A 17,212-nucleotide genomic window follows, 5' to 3' on the forward strand; every position below is an offset into this window, starting at 1 on the left:
CTCATATGGCAGCGGGACTAATCCCCTCTCCCATATGATGTCACTGGCCCAGCCTCCTCTTGGGTCTGGTGCACTATAGAATATTTTCGCCCGGAGGGCCAATGGGGCCTAGCCAGGTGCAGGCCTGTATGGATGAAGGAGAGCCGGGCCTTCCTGGCTCAGCTCCTCCCCATCTATGGCATGCCAGCAGGGACAAAAATGCCCCAGTCAGCTCAGCAGCACTTTGTGGTGCCGCAGGGACAAATGGGGCATTTAAAAAAACTTTTGTTGTTGTTAGGTGCGAAGTCGTGTCCGACCCATGGACAATGATCATCCAGGCCTTCCTGTCCTCTATCATTCCCCGGAGTCCATTTAAGCTTGCACCTTACTGCTTCAGTGACTCCATCCAGCCACCTCATTCTCTGTCGTCCCCTTCTTCTTTTGCCCTCGATCGCTCCCAGCATTAGGCTCTTCTTCAGGGAGTCCTTCCTTCTCATGAGGTGGCCAAAGTACTTGAGTTTCATCTTCAGGATCTGGCCTTCTAAGGAGCAGGCAGGGCTGATCTCCTCTAGGACTGACCGGTTTGTTCGCCTTCCAGTCCAAGGGACTCGCAAGAATCTTCTCCAGCACCAGAGTTCAAAAGCCTCAATTCTTTGATGCTCTGCCTTCCTTATGGTCCAACTTTCACAGCCATACATTGCAACTGGGAAGACCATAGCCTTGACTAGACACACTTTTGTGGGCAGGGTGATGTCTCTGCTTTTTAGGATGCTGTCTAGATTTGCCATAGCTTTCCTCCCCAGGAGCAAGCATCTTTTAATTTATTTGCTGCAGTCGCCATCTGCAGTGATCTTGGAGCCTAGGAAAATAAAATCTGTCACTACCTCCATTTCTTCCCAATCTGTTTGCCAGGAATTGAGAAACTTGTTGATATGCAATTCCACCTTCCTGCAAATAAAAGCAAAAAACCCTGCAATGCTGTGCAGCAAAACCTTTCTGCCGTAGCTGTGTCATTGGGATGCAGAAATCAGGGGCGGAATGGGTCCACCACAGTAAGAGGTCCCCCATCAGGACACAGGAAGCAGCAGAGTGTGCTGTTCTGCTGCAATGCACTGGTGGTGGCCCAGAGCAGCGCCACTGGTGCAGAATCAACCCTCCTGAAGATCTCCACGGAGAGGACGTCTCTCTCTCTCCCCCCCCCCTTTCAGGAAGCCCATTCCATTAAGGAGGAGCCACAGTGGAAAAAATCTGGGCCCTGTTCAATGCCAGATGGGGCCCCCTACGTGGTAAGAGAATAGATAAGTGGTTTATTGCATCACAACCCTTTTCTTCCATACAAAGTTCTTTCTTTTAACAGGAATGAACAAAAGCTTCACAACCCATATCTATTCTCGTGCAAGCAGATTAGGTGATTCTAATAACTTGAATCTTGCTCTTGCTGGACTCCTGATAGCATTACCTGGATGCTCTTGTCAGACTCCACCGTGTCAAATCTACTGATTTATTTGTTTTGCTTCCTGCTGTTATTTTCTGTTGTAATTTTCAAGTGTTGATTAGGGGAAACTCATCTTCGAAATAGCTTGTAAGGTGGAAAATTGAGGCCAGCAGAAAGCTGTTAGAACCCCATTAAATATAACTCCTATAAACTGTGTCAGTTTTCTTCGTGTCAATACATTTCAGAGCTTTGATGGTAACATGTTGATCATTTTATTCTTTTTATAGCAACTGTCTCTTCCCCACCTCTGTGACATTATTTGCATTGTCAGAGCAAGCAAAATTTTCCTGCATTAGGAAGTTTATTACTTGCCTGAGGAAAACCTGGATTTTAACGACAGCCTCTAGCTTCCTTTCTGTCATTCCAGCAATTTAGAACAACAGGTCTGGCAGCTTGAAGCTAATTTCAGCATAGAGCAAGTACCTTGCCATTGTAAAAATAACTCAATTTCCTACAGAGGGTAGCCGTGGCCCATCAGAAGCTGCTAGGGCTGATGTTTTGTTGCAGAGCCTGGGCCAGTTGTGTCTGAAGGAAACAGCTGGTGCCCAGGTGGAGAAGATTTTACTTCTAGCTCTGCCTGGAGCTTTGATGATTATTGGGTTTAGTTTTTCTGGTTTAAGAGGATAATGGATAAGGAATGCATGTTTTGCCTGTGGAGACAGAAAGGCTGAGGGTGTAGCACTTTTACTGCAGAATAAACGTTAATGTCTTGTCTACTTGAGCGTCTTGTATTTTGAACAGGAACATCATCTTACTTTAGGTTACACTGAAATAACCCATTATGGGATTTTGAAATTTTATGGTGCTTAGATGTGCTGATGACTGAGTGTCAGTCTTGACTGATCTGTGATCATGACAGTAACAATTGATTGCCTGGCTTCAAATAACATGTAATGATAAATATTCTGATAAGATACCTTCCTTTATAATTTGAAGGATGATTTCCAAAACCTGGTAGTAAGAACTTTAGAACAGACTATATGGAATGGTTCTGCTATGCAATTAGGATTATATCTCTCTTGAACAATTTTGCATTCATTTTAGTCTCTCTGTAATCTGATCTATCTATAAGATGATCGAGGGATGGTGCTTTTGTACTACAAGTGATTGGCCTTCCAACGGATAGGCTCATAAACTAACAAGATCATGCTTTTCCCAAACCATGTGTGTTTTGAAACCAACTCTAACAAGTCATTTTGTGTTTATTTTAGGTAACCTTGCACCCAGCTGTAAAGAAGCATCTAACTGAAGGAGTTTATCAGATTCTTGACCTTTGCATTGAACGTGATATCAAATTCCTAAATGCATCTCTACCCATGGGAGTCAGGGAAGTCTTGAAGGAACTCTACAGTGACTACACTCATTACCACAAAACTCTGAAACAGGGGGATGAAAAGTATAGAGCATGAGGAGTCCTTCCTTATTGTTTCAGAATCTCATGGAAGACGCTCTCTCAGGGCAGTCGGTGCCTGTTATTATAAATGGTTTTTGTATTGCCTTACAGCACTTGAGGCTTGTTCAACTGAATGGGCACATAAGAGACTTTCCCTCGGCATATAAGACTATGCACTCCTCAGGATTGATAACAGAGTATTTATTTCCCCCCCTCTTGAAAGGGTTCTTAAAATATTTGTACAGTTACATTGGTACCCTTGACACTCATTTGTAAGAGATAATGCCATAATTTTCAAGAGACCATGTGATTCTTGTATTCCTGTGGAAAATCACCATTTATATTATATTTTTTAAAACTTTTGTTAAAACTGATTCACCTATTTATATTTTATTATATTTATATACCGCCCTCCTTTGTGGCTCAGGGCAGTTGATTGAGGCAAAGCGGGCTTCTTTTGGGCAAGGGATCCTTAGCTGGTTGGCGGTGGCTGAGTGGAAAGCTCTTTTTTTGGGGGGGGCATAAGCAGAGAGGCAGCCCCTCAGGTACATTGGGCCCCTGACCGCATATGGCATTTAAGGTGATTAACAGAACCTGTAGCCTGATCCGGAATTTAACTGGTGGCCATTGTAGTTGGTGCAGGATGGGCCGAATGTGGAACCTCCATGGTTTTGCTGTGAGGACCCTGGCCACTGCTGTAGTTTCTGGATCAAGGTTAAGGGCAGGCCTGTGTAGAGGTAGCTGCAGAAGTGCAGTCTAGAGGTGACCGTCGCATGGATCACTGTGGCTAGGTGTTCCGGGGCCAGGTAGAGAGCTAGTAGTTTGGCCTGGTGAAGGTGGTAGAATGCCAGCCACACTACTTTTGTGACCTGGGCTTTCATTGTGAGGGAAGCATCCAGGATCATGCCCAGGTTCCTGGCAGAGTGAGCCGTTGAGAGCTGCACACCATCCAGGTTGAGTAGGTGCGCTTCCTCACATGGGCCCTTCCTACCCAGCCACAGTCTTTAAAGGATTGAGCTTCAGACAACTCTGCTTGATTCATCTCATCACTCCTTCCAGGCAGCTGGCTAATGCCTCTAGGGAAGAGGCAGGGTGGTCATCCATCAGAAGGAAGAGCTGAGTGTCATCTGCATATTGGTGACAACCCAGCCAGAACTTCTGTACCAGCTGGGCAAAAGGGCACATGAAGATGTTGAATAAAATAGAGAGAACTGCTTCCTGTGGAACTCCACAAGTAAGGTGTCAGTGGTTTGATGTTCTCTCTCCTGTTGCTACCCTCTATCTGCAACCTTGGAGAAAGGAGATTAGCCATTGGAGGGCCGTCCCCTGTATACTGGCATTGGCAAGGCGGCGAGCTAAGAGCTTGTTGTTGACTGTTGAAAGATCAAGTACTGAAAGATCTAGTAGTTCCAGTAGCGCTGACCTGCCTCGGTCCAGCTGGTGATGGAGATCATCCATCAGGGTGACTAGCACTGTCTCTACCCCATGGCCAGGCTGGAAACCTGACTGAGATGGGTCTAGGACTTAAGCTTCTTCTAGGAAAGCCGATAGTTCATCCGCTGCAGCCCTTTCCACCATCTTCCCCAGAAAACATAATTGTGAACCTATAATATTACTAACAGCATAACATTAAACAGCTTTTTTTTTAATGTTCAAGCCAGGCTCTTACCACAGCATAAACAATCATGAAACAAACAGAAATTATTTGGGCCACTGCATCGTTCTTCAAAGGGGTGTGTGAAGGGTAAAGGGCTTGTGAGAACCCCCACCACACCCTACCGGGTTAGTTAACTGCTAGTAGGGATGTGTTTGAGATGAATGCAAAGGGGTGCTTAAAAATGTAATTCTCCATTTGAAGTGATGCAGTCTGTTCTGGTACTGCTGAGCTGATAGATGTGGAGAAGCTAAAAGCTCAATTTAAATGACACACTGCAGGTGTGCAGGGTTGCATGGGGTTAAATTCTCACCAGCCAGCAGGATCTTTAAATCAGGCCTGAATTGGTGACAGTGAGGTGGAAGAACCCTGCGGAAATGGACCACAGTGAACCACTCCAAGTGGGACGTCACATTTTTTTTTACTGTTCCTCAACATAAAAACATTCCCTTGAAGTAGAAAAGTAGTATAATGGGAAGGCATAAGACAGAACAGCTGTCCCTACTGTGTCGATTTTCTTAGAGGAAGGTTTCATGTGGAAGAGCATTTATTAATCTACCTGTAATGGGAAGTGGTATAGTCTGTTCTACCACCTGCTTATTACTATAATTCATTCTAGGTAGATCAGGCCTTAGACACAGTATACATGTTACGGTTAGGCAACATCAACTTTTGTCCATGAATGTTACTGTTTGTAATATCCTTCAGGGTTAATATTGCAGGACAAAGTTAGCCAGAACATTTGGAAAGGATGCATGCACTTCTATCTATCCTATAAGACCAACATGTTAAAAATTGTCTGATTCTTGCTGCCATACACAGTTTTATCAGCAGGGGGAGCAATTAACAAGAGCCTATGGCTGGAACATGAGCCCAGGTTTTGAGAACCTGATGTAGAGATTTCAAAATACTAAATCTGACACCATCGGCATCAAGCGCAATTGGGGGTGGGAAGGCTGGAGGACCTTGTTCAAAAGGAGAGATTAATGGACAGGAGAGCACACCATTGTGTCTCATCTGAAAGACAGATCTCTGGGTTATAGCTTGATTGCATCAGGTAGATATAGGAGAGTTGGGCTTTGGCTCTCTGCTTTGGCTACTAGGTCAGCTTAGGACAAGTCAGAATCTCTGTTTGCCATCTTATAAATGACATTCCACCCAGGCTTGCTGGTAATGAAGATTATGGAGTATTCAGCCACTAAAGTGGTTATGCAAGTGGTTACTTGGTTAATGTTTATATAGGGAACACATTAGAGCCTCTTGTGGCGCAGAGTGGTAAGGCAGCCGTCTGAAAGCTTTGCTCATAAGGCTGGGAGTTCAATCCCAGCAGCCGGCTCAAGGTTGACTCAGCCTTCCATCCTTCCGAGGTCGGTAAAATGAGTACCCAGCTTGCTGGGGGGTAAACGGTCATGACTGGGGAAGGCACTGGCAAACCACCCCGTATTGAGTCTGCCGTGAAAACGCTGGAGGGCGTCACCCCAAGGGTCAGACATGACTCCGTGCTTGCACAGGGGATACCTTTACCTTTACCTAGGGAACACATAAGGATGAAGAGTCTGGTACTAAAACACAGCAAAGGCCACATCAGCCCAGGAAGCTGTAGCTTACGCACACAGTGCCTCTCATTTCATTCTCAATCATTGTAGTCCTACCTCATGCAACTGGGGAGAAGAAAATATAAACACATTCAGGATCATGTTAGCACAGCGTGGCAGAAGGGATGAATAAGTGGTAAGATTATGCTGGAAGTATGCTTCAGCTAACAAAGTTAAGGCTCTCTTTGGATGTCATAATAAATGGGGGGGGGAAATATTTTGTTTAAATCCTGGGTTGTTTAAATCCTGCATCTCTGGTTATTCTACCAGGCATGAACAATGAGCCCTGGGCCCATTCTGCACATATCAGATAATGCACTTTCAATGTGCTTTCACAGCTGGATTTGCCTGTGCAGAACAGGAAAATCTACTTCCATATGGCATTGAAAGTGCATTATCTAATGTGAGCAGAATGGGCCCTGGTTTGGGTATAAGGTCCCGTTTTCTTCTTGCATCCTTTCCATCTCACAGCAGGTTGGATTATTCCCTATAGCAGGGATTACCAACCAGGGGTCTATGCACCCCTTGGGGCCCACGGGAGTTCTGAAGTGGCATGTTGGGGGGAGGGGTCTGGGTTGTCTTCTTAGCTCCTACTTTTATTCCTGGCCTACATGAGGCAGAGCAACCATAGTGGTAGTAAAAGTGGGGAAGGGAGCAAAAGGAGGGCTAAGGGTGCAAGTAGTGATATCACTGGGCCAGCTGACATCACTCCTGGGGCTCCTCAAAGTCTGAAAAATTATTTCAGGGACTCCTTCATGGTTCAAAGGTTGAAAAAGGGTGCCCTATACCAGTGGTCCCCAACCTGCGGGCCGCGCCCGTGCATTGCGCATGGCGCATTCACGCATGCGCAATGTGCGGGCACGGCCCGATGCCCTGCCGGTCCCCAGCCTCAGAAAGGTTGGGGACCACTGCCCTATACTACTGTCCTTATGGCTGAGCACCCCAAAGGGGTGGGGCTACAAAGCAGACCCATGGTTTGTGAATTCAGACAGCACAACAAGTCATAATCAGTATGAATTGTGGTTAACAAACATGCCATGGATCATCATGGGAACTTTCAGTTTGGTGCCTACTGACAAATTCAGTGTGTTAGACTGCATTCAGATAGCGAAGCAAGCCAGTGTGTTTAAACCACACTTTAACATGTCTGCATAGAATGCTTTTTTTATTTGTGTTGTTTCTTTGCACAGCCAACCCTGAAGTAAGAAAGGCATATTGTCTTCAGGCATGTTGTGAGAACTTTTGAGACCAATTTTAAAAGCCATATGATTTCCCATTTAGTCGTCGTATACACTGATGAACAATGCATGTTTTGTAGGCAAGGAAACAAAGAAATCTAAGCTCTTATTGGGAATGGCTGGATTAAAAGAAATATAAATAGTAAGAAATCTATGGCAGTACCAGTCAGTGGAAATGTAGAGAGCACAGTGAGTGGGACTCATGTAATTGGAGTATGCTATGTAGTTTCATAGAGAATGGCCAGTCCTTCATTTAAGCCAAGACCACATTCTCTGTCCAATAGCTGACTACCGTGCCTTATGAAAACGACTTGTGTGTCTACTGCACTTGCCAGGTTTCACTGGCAGGTGATGTGTGGGAAGTATCTAGTTGCCGAATTACGTTTAAAGAGAAAATGATTAGGATCTTTGATGTTTGGAACTCATCTCACCTCTGTGTTGTACTCAGTTTGCGGCCCTGAGCTGCTTGTCAAGTAAGATGTTTCTAACAGCAAATGCCCCTTGGAAGATTACAAGCAAAACATGAGGACAAGCACATTCTTGATTTGTTTGTTCCCAGTGGATGGCATTGAGCGGGACTCTGTCTCTGAATATGGAGATTTTAAGCCACAGGGGCGGAGAGAGGCATTAGGGTGGTGGAAGTTTTGTGGGAGAAATAAATATTTGTGATATCAACATACCAAGCCTAAATTACATTACATCTAAATTACATTTATCACTTGAAGAGCATGCCATCTGTAACAGCTTTTGCTGTTAATATTTGAGCAGACACCTCCTGGTTGGAGACTGTCCGGCCTTCATTTCCTGTCTGGCCTGCATATCCTGTCTCTAGGCCAATCAGGATGCATGCAACCCTGCTAGCATCCTGCCCCTAACAACCTGGCAAGGGCAATCTGGCACAATCACTGCCAGTCTGCCCCTGACCACAGCCGGGGGGGGGGGGGGATACATGGAACAAATCAACATACAACATAGTCAATTCCAACAACAATTCAACAGTGTTTCTAAACAGCACAACTTCAGAGATCCCAAACAACAATCTGACAGGAGCAGAACTTAGCTAACACACTTAGAAAGGTCAGACTGGTTCAGGCCATGGAGGGGATGTCTGAGGGGGACCTGTGGTTGGTCTCCGGCAATTGCTTGCTGGAGGAGCTTCCTTTTGCAGGCCCTGTGGAACCGGGAGTTTGGGCAGGGCCCTGGTCTCTTCAGGGAGCTCATTCCAACCAGTGGGGGCCAGGACAGAAAAAGCCCTAGCCCTTGTTGAGGACTGATGTGCTTGTTGGCAATGGCGGAGCGTAATGCTCTTTTGGGAATATAGGTGGAGAGATGGTCTCTCGGGTACACTGGGCCCAGGCCGCGTATAGCCTTGAAGGTAAGAACCAAAACTTTAAGCCTGATCTGGAATTCAGTTGGGAGCCAGTCATTGTTGGCCCTACCCACCCAAGAAATAAATAATACCCTACCTATAAATACTTCTCCCACTCATGAAAACCTAGTTGTTGTTATAAGCAACCAGAGTCCAAAAACAAGTAGCAGACACAGAGGTAAAGGTATATCTATATAGCTGGATACAGTTAAGGGGGCTGCAGATGCCCATGTAGATGGGCATCTACCTCAGCTGTGCACATGGAAGCCTGATCTATGCATGGATCTTTCTTCCTGATATTTGTCTTTTAAGTGTTCCATTAGGAAAAAGGAAGACAATCCAATTTCAAAAAAGTTTTTGTAGGTAGTGATTGTGAAAGTGAGCCACTTTTTTGACCCTTGCTGTAGCCTGGTGGAATGAGCTGCCAAAATAGATCTGGGTCCTTTCAGAGCAAGCTAAATTCTGAAGGACCTGTAAAATGCTGTTCTGTCAAGCATATGGTCGAGGCCAATGCCAGCACTTGGTGACATCACTAAATGGACCCCCCTGCCTGCAATGTATCCCCTCCCATCTGAACCTGGAGATTATAATTTTAATCTGGATTTACTGACCCTAGGGTGTAAACTGCACGGAGCTTTTATTCCAACCCCAGGTCGATTCAGTCCCTGCTCTCTACACAGAATGTGATTTCCGTTTGGATTTGGGGCGATTTTAATTTTCCTTCTGCAGCAAGAAGGATTGATCCGGAGTGACCCTACCTTTATTGTGCGATATCTTGGAGTGCTTTTAATGCTCAATATATTATAAAATCGCATTGTTTTGAATCTGGGCTCTCCTCCGTGGTAGAGGACCCGTGATTGGCTACAGGTGGTCATGTGACAAGCCTGCCTCAAAGGAGAAGCCCCTAAGTTCTCTCAACTTCTGTCGGCCTTGGATTTATTTTTGTGCCTTCTTTGTTCCCCCCCCCCCTTTCAAGAAAAGAAAGGATTTTTTTCCTCCCTCCTCTGACTTCTTGGATCCTCTCCCCCCCCTTCAAGAAAAGAAAGAAAGAGTCTCTATTTGCCTCCCCCCCCTCTTCTGAGCCTCCCTAACCACGTGCAGAAGACTTTCCTGTTTCAATGGGGAGGGGGGGGGGAAGAGGAAGACCCGAGTTCAAAGCGATCTGAATTCAACAGGATTGACAATGGAATAAAGAAAGTAAGTGCAGACTCTTTTCTTGGAGGGGGGGGGGGGGGAGAATCGAAAAAGGCAGAGGAGGGAGGAAAAATCCAGGACCGACAGAAGTTGAGAGAAATGAGGGGCTTCTCCTTTAAGGCAAGTGTGTCACATGACCAGGTGTAGCCTATCAGAGGTTCTCTACCACGGAGCTTTCTTTATTCAGGATTTTCAGCACTCCAAGATATCGCACAATAAAGGTAGGGTCACTCCGGATCAATCCTTCTTGCTGCAGAAGGAAATTTTAAATCACCCCAAATATAAACGGAAATCGCATTCTGTGTAGAGGGCAGGGACTGAATCAATCTGGGGTTGGAATAAAAGCTCTGTGCAGTTTACACTTAGGTTCATGGGTGGTTTCTATGATGGAGCAGTTTGTCTCCTTTTTTAGGATTTTTAAGCAATTTGTAATGGGTTTTTATAATCTCAGAAAAATTGTATTTGATTTTAATGATGTTAGCCACCCTGAGACCATTTTGGAGAGGGGTGGCCAAAAAATCTAGTAAATTGAATTAATTAATTAATAATAAAATAAAACAACATGTTATTGGATGAGTATTCATGTGCTGCTGCAGAGAAACATTTTCTGTAATTAAAATCAAAATATAATTTTAAAAAGAAATGAGGCACAATGGGAGACAAGCAATGAAATTTGCCACTACCTGAATCACAGGAAACACCCAATCATTGTCCCATATAATAATCAGTAGCAATGCGGGGGAAGGGGGGAAGTGTTATATTTCTCTAACAATGAATCCTCTCAACTGTGGTGGCTCAGAAGATGTAGAAGCACGAAATAGTTCAGAAAGGTTAAGAGAATGTGCCTGTGAATACAGATCGAGGGCCATCTATGTCCAATGGCAGTCAGTTTGATGGCCATGGGAGGGTCATAGGCAGGGCATGGTAGTAATGATGACCATTCTCTGATATTCATCTATAACATGCTTGTCAGAGGTAGAGTGCCCCTGATCATGAAGCAGTCATGGCTGGTAACTGGGAACATGGTCTTCACTTAAGGCCGTGGTTCTCAACCTGGGGGTCGGGACTCCTTTGGGAGACGAATGACCCTTTCACAGGAGCTGCGGCAGGGCAAGCAGCTTGGCCGGGGAAGGAGGGGGGAGACGCCACCATTGCCGCTCCTGAAGGCGGAAAAGAGGGAGATCGGCATGGTGGGACAGGAGGCAGAACTGAATTGAGAAACCCTGGGAAAAAACCAATTTATATACAATCATGAACAATGGATCCTCACACCATTGGTCAGTTTTGGTTTAATTTCTGTGAAAGAACACTTGCATAATTGTGTGGTTGGGGGTCACCACAACATGATGAACTGTATTAAAGGGTTGAGGCATTTGAAAGGTTGAGAACCACTGACTTAAGGTGTATTCCAAGGCACAGTAGATTATTTTTAGAACCTAAGATTGCAACTGATGGTTTGATCATTTAATCTATACCCTGCCACTTCTGTAACCAGCTCGCGGTGGCTAATAACAGATAAAACCCCACAATAAAATCCCCCTAAAAGAACAAAAATCCAAACACTAAAACCCAGGAAAAAAATGGCAGTGGACTAAAAACCCAACCCCATCCCCACTCACAGAGAACATAAGACGCCTTGGGAGGGGGGTTAATAGGGGGTAGTCAGATATTATTTGGTCAGGAGGGGGGAAGCCCAGATCTTAACAGCTCTAGCCTCAACCATAGACCTGGTAGAAGAGCTCCATTTTGCAGGTCCTGCAGAACAGCAAGAACTTTGTCAAGGCCCTCAGCTCTCCCAGGAGTTCTTTCTACCAGGTCGGGTCCTGGTGGGTATTAGTTGAATGAGCACACTCAGAATTGGCCAAATAGTACCTCCACACACCGAGGCATTGCGCTCTCTCTCTCTCTCCACCTCTTTACTTTGCAAGGTTTTTCTGATTAAAATGCACCTGTTGCCTGCTTGCCCTCCCTCCCATACACATTAATCTTCCTTTTCTATTTTGACTACCATTTCACTGCTTTGGAGTTTGAGAAAGTAAAAGTGTTTTCAAGGGAGGGCATCTATGCAAATGAGAGTTGCTGGTAACTGATTTCCATATGCTGACATTTTCAACTTCAGGAACTAATTACTTAATAGCCCAGTATAATGATGAGAGGATATACTATGTGTCTAAAGAGAAAGGGACATCCCACTGAGACAACAGCAAAACTCCATACCGTACTCTGTTGCAGTAGTATTCTTTTAAAATGCAGTTTTATTCTCTATTTGTTGAAAAGGTTATTGTGTGGCTCTTCTATGACAAATCAGCTCTTCACGTCTGTGATTGTGTATCTCAGAGTGTCTGAAGTGGGTACCGGGGTGGAAGGGTTTTCTCAGTAATTCTATGCGCCTCTCTCTAATATGAGGTATACAGAATTTGAGTCAATTTCTGTGAAATAACAGGGTGGAGACAAAAAGCACAGTATCACTTTATACCAAAATGCCACACACTGACAATCATTTGCACATTCACTTGTTTGCTTGGGGATTCAGGGGAGCTTTAAAGCACTTATGTGGAGGGACTGTAGCCGGAGAAGCCTCGCTGGGTGAATGAAGCCTCGCTGGTTCCTTGCTTTCCCCGCTCTGAGGGAAAAAAATGGCAATCGCTTTGCTGGAAGTTCAGAAGAGAGAGCCAGGAGGAGGGACTTTGTTGCAACTGCTACATTGAGAATGCACAGGTCTTTTCCGCAAGTGTTGCAGGCTGGTGGCAAGAGTGTAGCGATTTTCTGAGGGTGAATCCACTTTTCCCGATTCCTGAAAATCGCTGCTGCTGCTGCTACTGCTACTACTACTATTATTATTATTAGATTTATATCCCGCCACTCCCTTGTGGCTCGTGGCGGGTAACAATATCACAAATCCCCATTAAAACCCCATAAAAACAATAATAACATTGCCAATATTACCGGCATGGCAAGAACGGCAGCTCCACTTCCCCCACCCTCCCTCCCACTACTAGTGGGTGGAGAGGAGGTCCTGATGATGTTTTGCTTCGGGTCCGGAACCCGAGTCCCCAGGGGGGGCATAGATCTATTATCAGCCCCGGCCTCAACCATAAACCTGGCGGAAGAGCTCCGTCTTGCAGGTCCTGCGGAACGTTGAAAGATCCCGCAGGGCCCGTAGCTCTCCCGGGAGCTCATTCCACCAGGTTGGGGCCAGGACTGAAAAGGCCCTGGCCCTGGTCGAGGCCAGGCATGCTTCCCTGGGGCCGGGAACGACCAACAGATTTTCACCTGCAGAGCGCAAGGCCCTGCAAGGGGCATAGGGCGATAGGCGGTCCCTCAGGTATGTGGGTCCCAACTTGTGTAAAGCCTTGAAGCGATTTTGGCACTAGTGTTGCAGGAGTGTTGCAGATTGCTCACGATGTCATGCGGAATGCAGTTTTAGTGGCGAAAACGAAATGTAAGACTAGTGCTATATTAAAGTCGTGTGGAATGGCCCTGAGTGGAGGCCCATTTGATCTCATGGTGAACTCTGTGTGCCAATAAAGGTTCTCTGACTCATGATGAACAGCTGCTACTCAACAAACTTCCACTGGTTGGACCAGTGCCATAGTGGAGGAAAGTGACTGAGCTCAGGTAGGAGCATACTATCATGCTTACTCTGTGACAGTGATCGTGGTAAAGTACACCCACTCCTTTGTCACCATTATTGTGGGTATTCTCCAACAGGAAACAGATGAATGGATAAATACATTTCTATTTGTATCTCACCCTTCTGCAACACTCAGGGCAGGCAACAACACGAAAATGATATACTGATTAAAAAAACATTTACAATCTAGTTAAAAGTTATGTCCCTTAACATGAAATGGAGGGGGGGGGTTGGCACAAAGCCGAACTTCCATCCATTTCTTCTCTAACCTCTCCTAGCAGAGAGGCTATTTAAAGAGAGAGAGATTTAAAGCAAAAAGGCATTCCCATAGGTATGTTGGTCCCAGACCATTTCAGGCTTTAAAGGTTGATTCGGCCTCCAATCTGGAGCAAATGCAGCTGAACTGGTGTTATGTGTGCTCTCAACTGGGTCCTTTTCAGGACTCAAGCTTTTCTCACAGAGCACTGCTGTCAGAGCTCTCTCAGCTCCACCTGCATCACAGGGTGTCTATTGCGGAGAGAGGAAGGAAAGGCAATTGTAAGCCATTTTGAGACTCCTCCGGATAGTGAAAAGTGGGGTATAAAACTTCTTCTTCTTCTTCATTGAGTCCCTGTAAGGTCTTGAGCTGCTGTATTTTGGACTAATTGGAATTTCCAGAGCAGTTTCAAGGGCAGCCCTGAATAGAGCAAGTTGCAGAAATCTAGTCTAAAAGTCTCTGTCTCATGGATTACTCTGGCTAGGTCCAGCTCAAAGAGACACGGTGCCAGCTGTCTCACCTAGTGCAGATGGGAAAATGCCAGGCAGGTTGTCTTTGGCCTTCCTTTGATAATGAGGAGTCTGAAATCATGCCCAAAGTCTTGATGGTAGGCACTGAGGTCAACTGAACCCCCTCATGTGCTGGGCTATATTACTCACCTTTCTATATGCTAACCCAGCCAGGGGACCTCTGTCTTGGCTGGACTGAACTTCAGCCAACTCTGCTCAAGCCAATCTGTCACAGCCTCCAGACACCTGGCCAGATAATCATGGAGTGTTGATGGTCATTCATTAACAGAAACAGCTGGGTGTCATCAGCATATTAGCAAGAAACCAGCCTGAAACTCTGGATCAGATGGGCTAGGGACTGGATGCAGACATTGAACAATATCAGGGAAAGAATGGCTCCCTGTGGGACCCCACAATTCAGGGTCCTATGCTAGAATATACTTCCCCCTGCTTCCACCCTCTGTCCCTGATTTTGGAGAAAGGGCTCCAGCCATCTTAAGGCTGTGTCTTTAACTCCTATTTTAGCTTGGCAGTGGACAGAACTTTGTAATCAAACATGTCAAATACTGCTGTCAGGTCCAATAAAAGCAGCAGCATTGACCTGCTGAGATCCAACTTCCTCCAGAAATAATCTGTCAGGGTAGCCAGAGTTGTCTCTAGTCCATGACCAGGCCAAAAATCAGACTGGAAATGGTCAATTGATGAAGTTTCTTCTAAGAATCCCTGGAGTTGTCTTGCAATTGCACATTTAATTACATTACCCAGAAGCATTAAATACAACACTGGGAGGTAATTAGCCAGAAAAGTAGCATCCAGTTCTTGTTCTTTGGAAGGTCCTCAAGATCTCACCACTGTCTTTTACCAGCCATGAGGGACAAGGGTCAAGAGCACATGGGATTGGCTGGGCCGCTGCCAAGGTCTTGTTTACTTCCACAAAGAAGAGTGGACTGAAGTGGTTCACAGTGGTCTGAGATGGTTGAAGGGCTTCTATTTCACATTCTGCATCAAATCTGGTAGGAAAGTCCTAGCAGAGCAGCAAGATCTTCTCCGTGAAATAACTCACAAAAGCCTTACAGTTAATGTTGTTGTTAGGTGTGAAGTCGTGTCCGACCCATCGCGACCCCATGGACAATGATCCTCCAGGCCTTCCTGTCCTCTACCATTCCCTGGAGTCCTTTTAAGTTTGCACCTACTGCTTCAGTGACTCCATCCATCCACCTCATTCTCTGTTGTCCACTTCTTCTTTTGCCCTCAATCGCTCCCAGCATTAGGCTCTTCTCCAGGGAGTCCTTCCTTCTCATGCGGTGAGTTGCCCAGATGGAGCAAAGACATCCCCAAACTCCCTGCTGCTCATTTGTGGAGGAGTTTGGGTCCCAGTTTAGATCACAGCATCTTGGTAAAATATTAGAACAAAAGAACAAAGGAAAATCCCACTGGAACTTTCTACTAGCTTAGGTAACCCCCCTCCCCCATCCAGAGTAAAGAAACACCCCAGACTCTCCCAATCAGGTCATTTGGCAAGTTTTTATAACCATTTTCCACCTCCTTCAAATCCCTGTCACCTGACTCTTCCAGGGGCATTTTATCACCCATTTCTCATGTGGAAAAAGGAAATTGCTTTTCCTTAGCTAGCGCTAAATAGGTTGGGGAACCCACTTTATGCAATTCCCCAACTAGTGCTTTAAAATGGAAGATTTAACGAGCAGTTTGCTGGAGACACACGGGGTGTGGGTGACGTCATGCAGAGCGCTCAGAAATTAGCATCTTCACAAGGTACGTGTGACCCTAAATTTATGGCATGCAGAAAGGCTAGTCTTCACAACACAGCCGGCATATATGGATCTTGCCTAAAACAAGTTTTTAAAAAGCCCAAACTTATTCACAATACATTTGTTAGCTTTTAGGAGGGGGCGAGGTGTTTGCCACATGTATTGTATGCATGTGTGGGTTGCACTGACAGAATATCCATGGGGGGCACACTAAAGACAACTGAGGTATATTCTTCAAAATAAGGGCACTAAGTGGCCTTTGCAAACCAACCTCTTGGCTAGCTGGGAGGTGTGGCATATATGTCTAACAACAACAACAACAACAACAACATACCTGTTATAGTGCAGTCTCTAATCTGGAGACCTGGGTTTGATTCCCCACTCCTATTCCACTTGCAGACAGCTTGGGCTAGGAATAGTTTCTCTCAGCTTCACCTGCCTCACAGGGTGTCTGTTGTGGGGAGAGGACGGGTGGGCGATTGCAAGCCGCCTTGAGACTCCTTCAGGTAGTGAAAAGCGGTGTTCAAAAAAACAGCTCTTCTTCTTCTTCATTATTAACCATAGAAAACTATTTTTTTCCCAATGAACACTCAAAAGAGAGGGAGTTGCTCTCCAGGAGCATGACATGGCCCAACCCTGGGCTGTTCTTCTCAAACAGCAGGCCCACTGTGAAGAATGGGGCTTTTGCCCAGATCACTGCACAGAAGCCCAAGTGGCTTAAGTGGGATTCTCTGATGGCCAGTTAAGCGGGTGGGCACCAACCCGATGGCTTCCTTGGTAGCTGTGGAGAATCATTAGTCTCCCCCTCTTCCTTTCAGCTCCTGTTCCTTTTCACATCTTGACTATTAAATGTTACAAGAATTTTTTTCATCGGATTGTTCATCCTAGATGCCCATAGAAAAATGCGTTCAGCTTAATAAACCTTATTAGCAGGAAGGAAGGAGAGAAGACTTAATTAATGCCATGAATGTTTGTAAGCACTTTGAAGATTAAAAGGGCCATAAGAGCAAAGGATGGAATTCTAGCCTTAGAAGTTGGTAGAAGCTACGGGCAAAATTTTCTTTTAAGTTAACTAAGATTGGTTTGTTAAGTATGAGTGCAGAAAATAAGCAATTAGTGGTGATTCA

General features: G+C 45.5%; 1 protein-coding gene across 3 annotated transcripts in view; it reads left to right on the forward strand.

The window, feature by feature from the left end:
• Positions 1–3,241, forward strand: part of URB2 (URB2 ribosome biogenesis homolog) — a 29,435-nt gene extending 26,194 nt beyond the window's left edge. For all 3 annotated transcript variants that reach the window (XM_077346437.1, XM_077346443.1, XM_077346436.1), the window contains exon 10: positions 2,686–3,241. In XM_077346437.1, coding sequence (XP_077202552.1) covers positions 2,686–2,883 — 198 coding nt within the window. In that variant the 3' untranslated portion in view covers positions 2,884–3,241. The remainder of the gene's footprint in view (positions 1–2,685) is intronic.
• The last annotated feature ends 13,971 nt before the right edge of the window (positions 3,242–17,212 follow it).

Source organism: Paroedura picta, chromosome 1 (genome assembly GCF_049243985.1).
Source record: "Paroedura picta isolate Pp20150507F chromosome 1, Ppicta_v3.0, whole genome shotgun sequence".
Taxonomy (NCBI): domain Eukaryota; kingdom Metazoa; phylum Chordata; class Lepidosauria; order Squamata; family Gekkonidae; genus Paroedura; species Paroedura picta.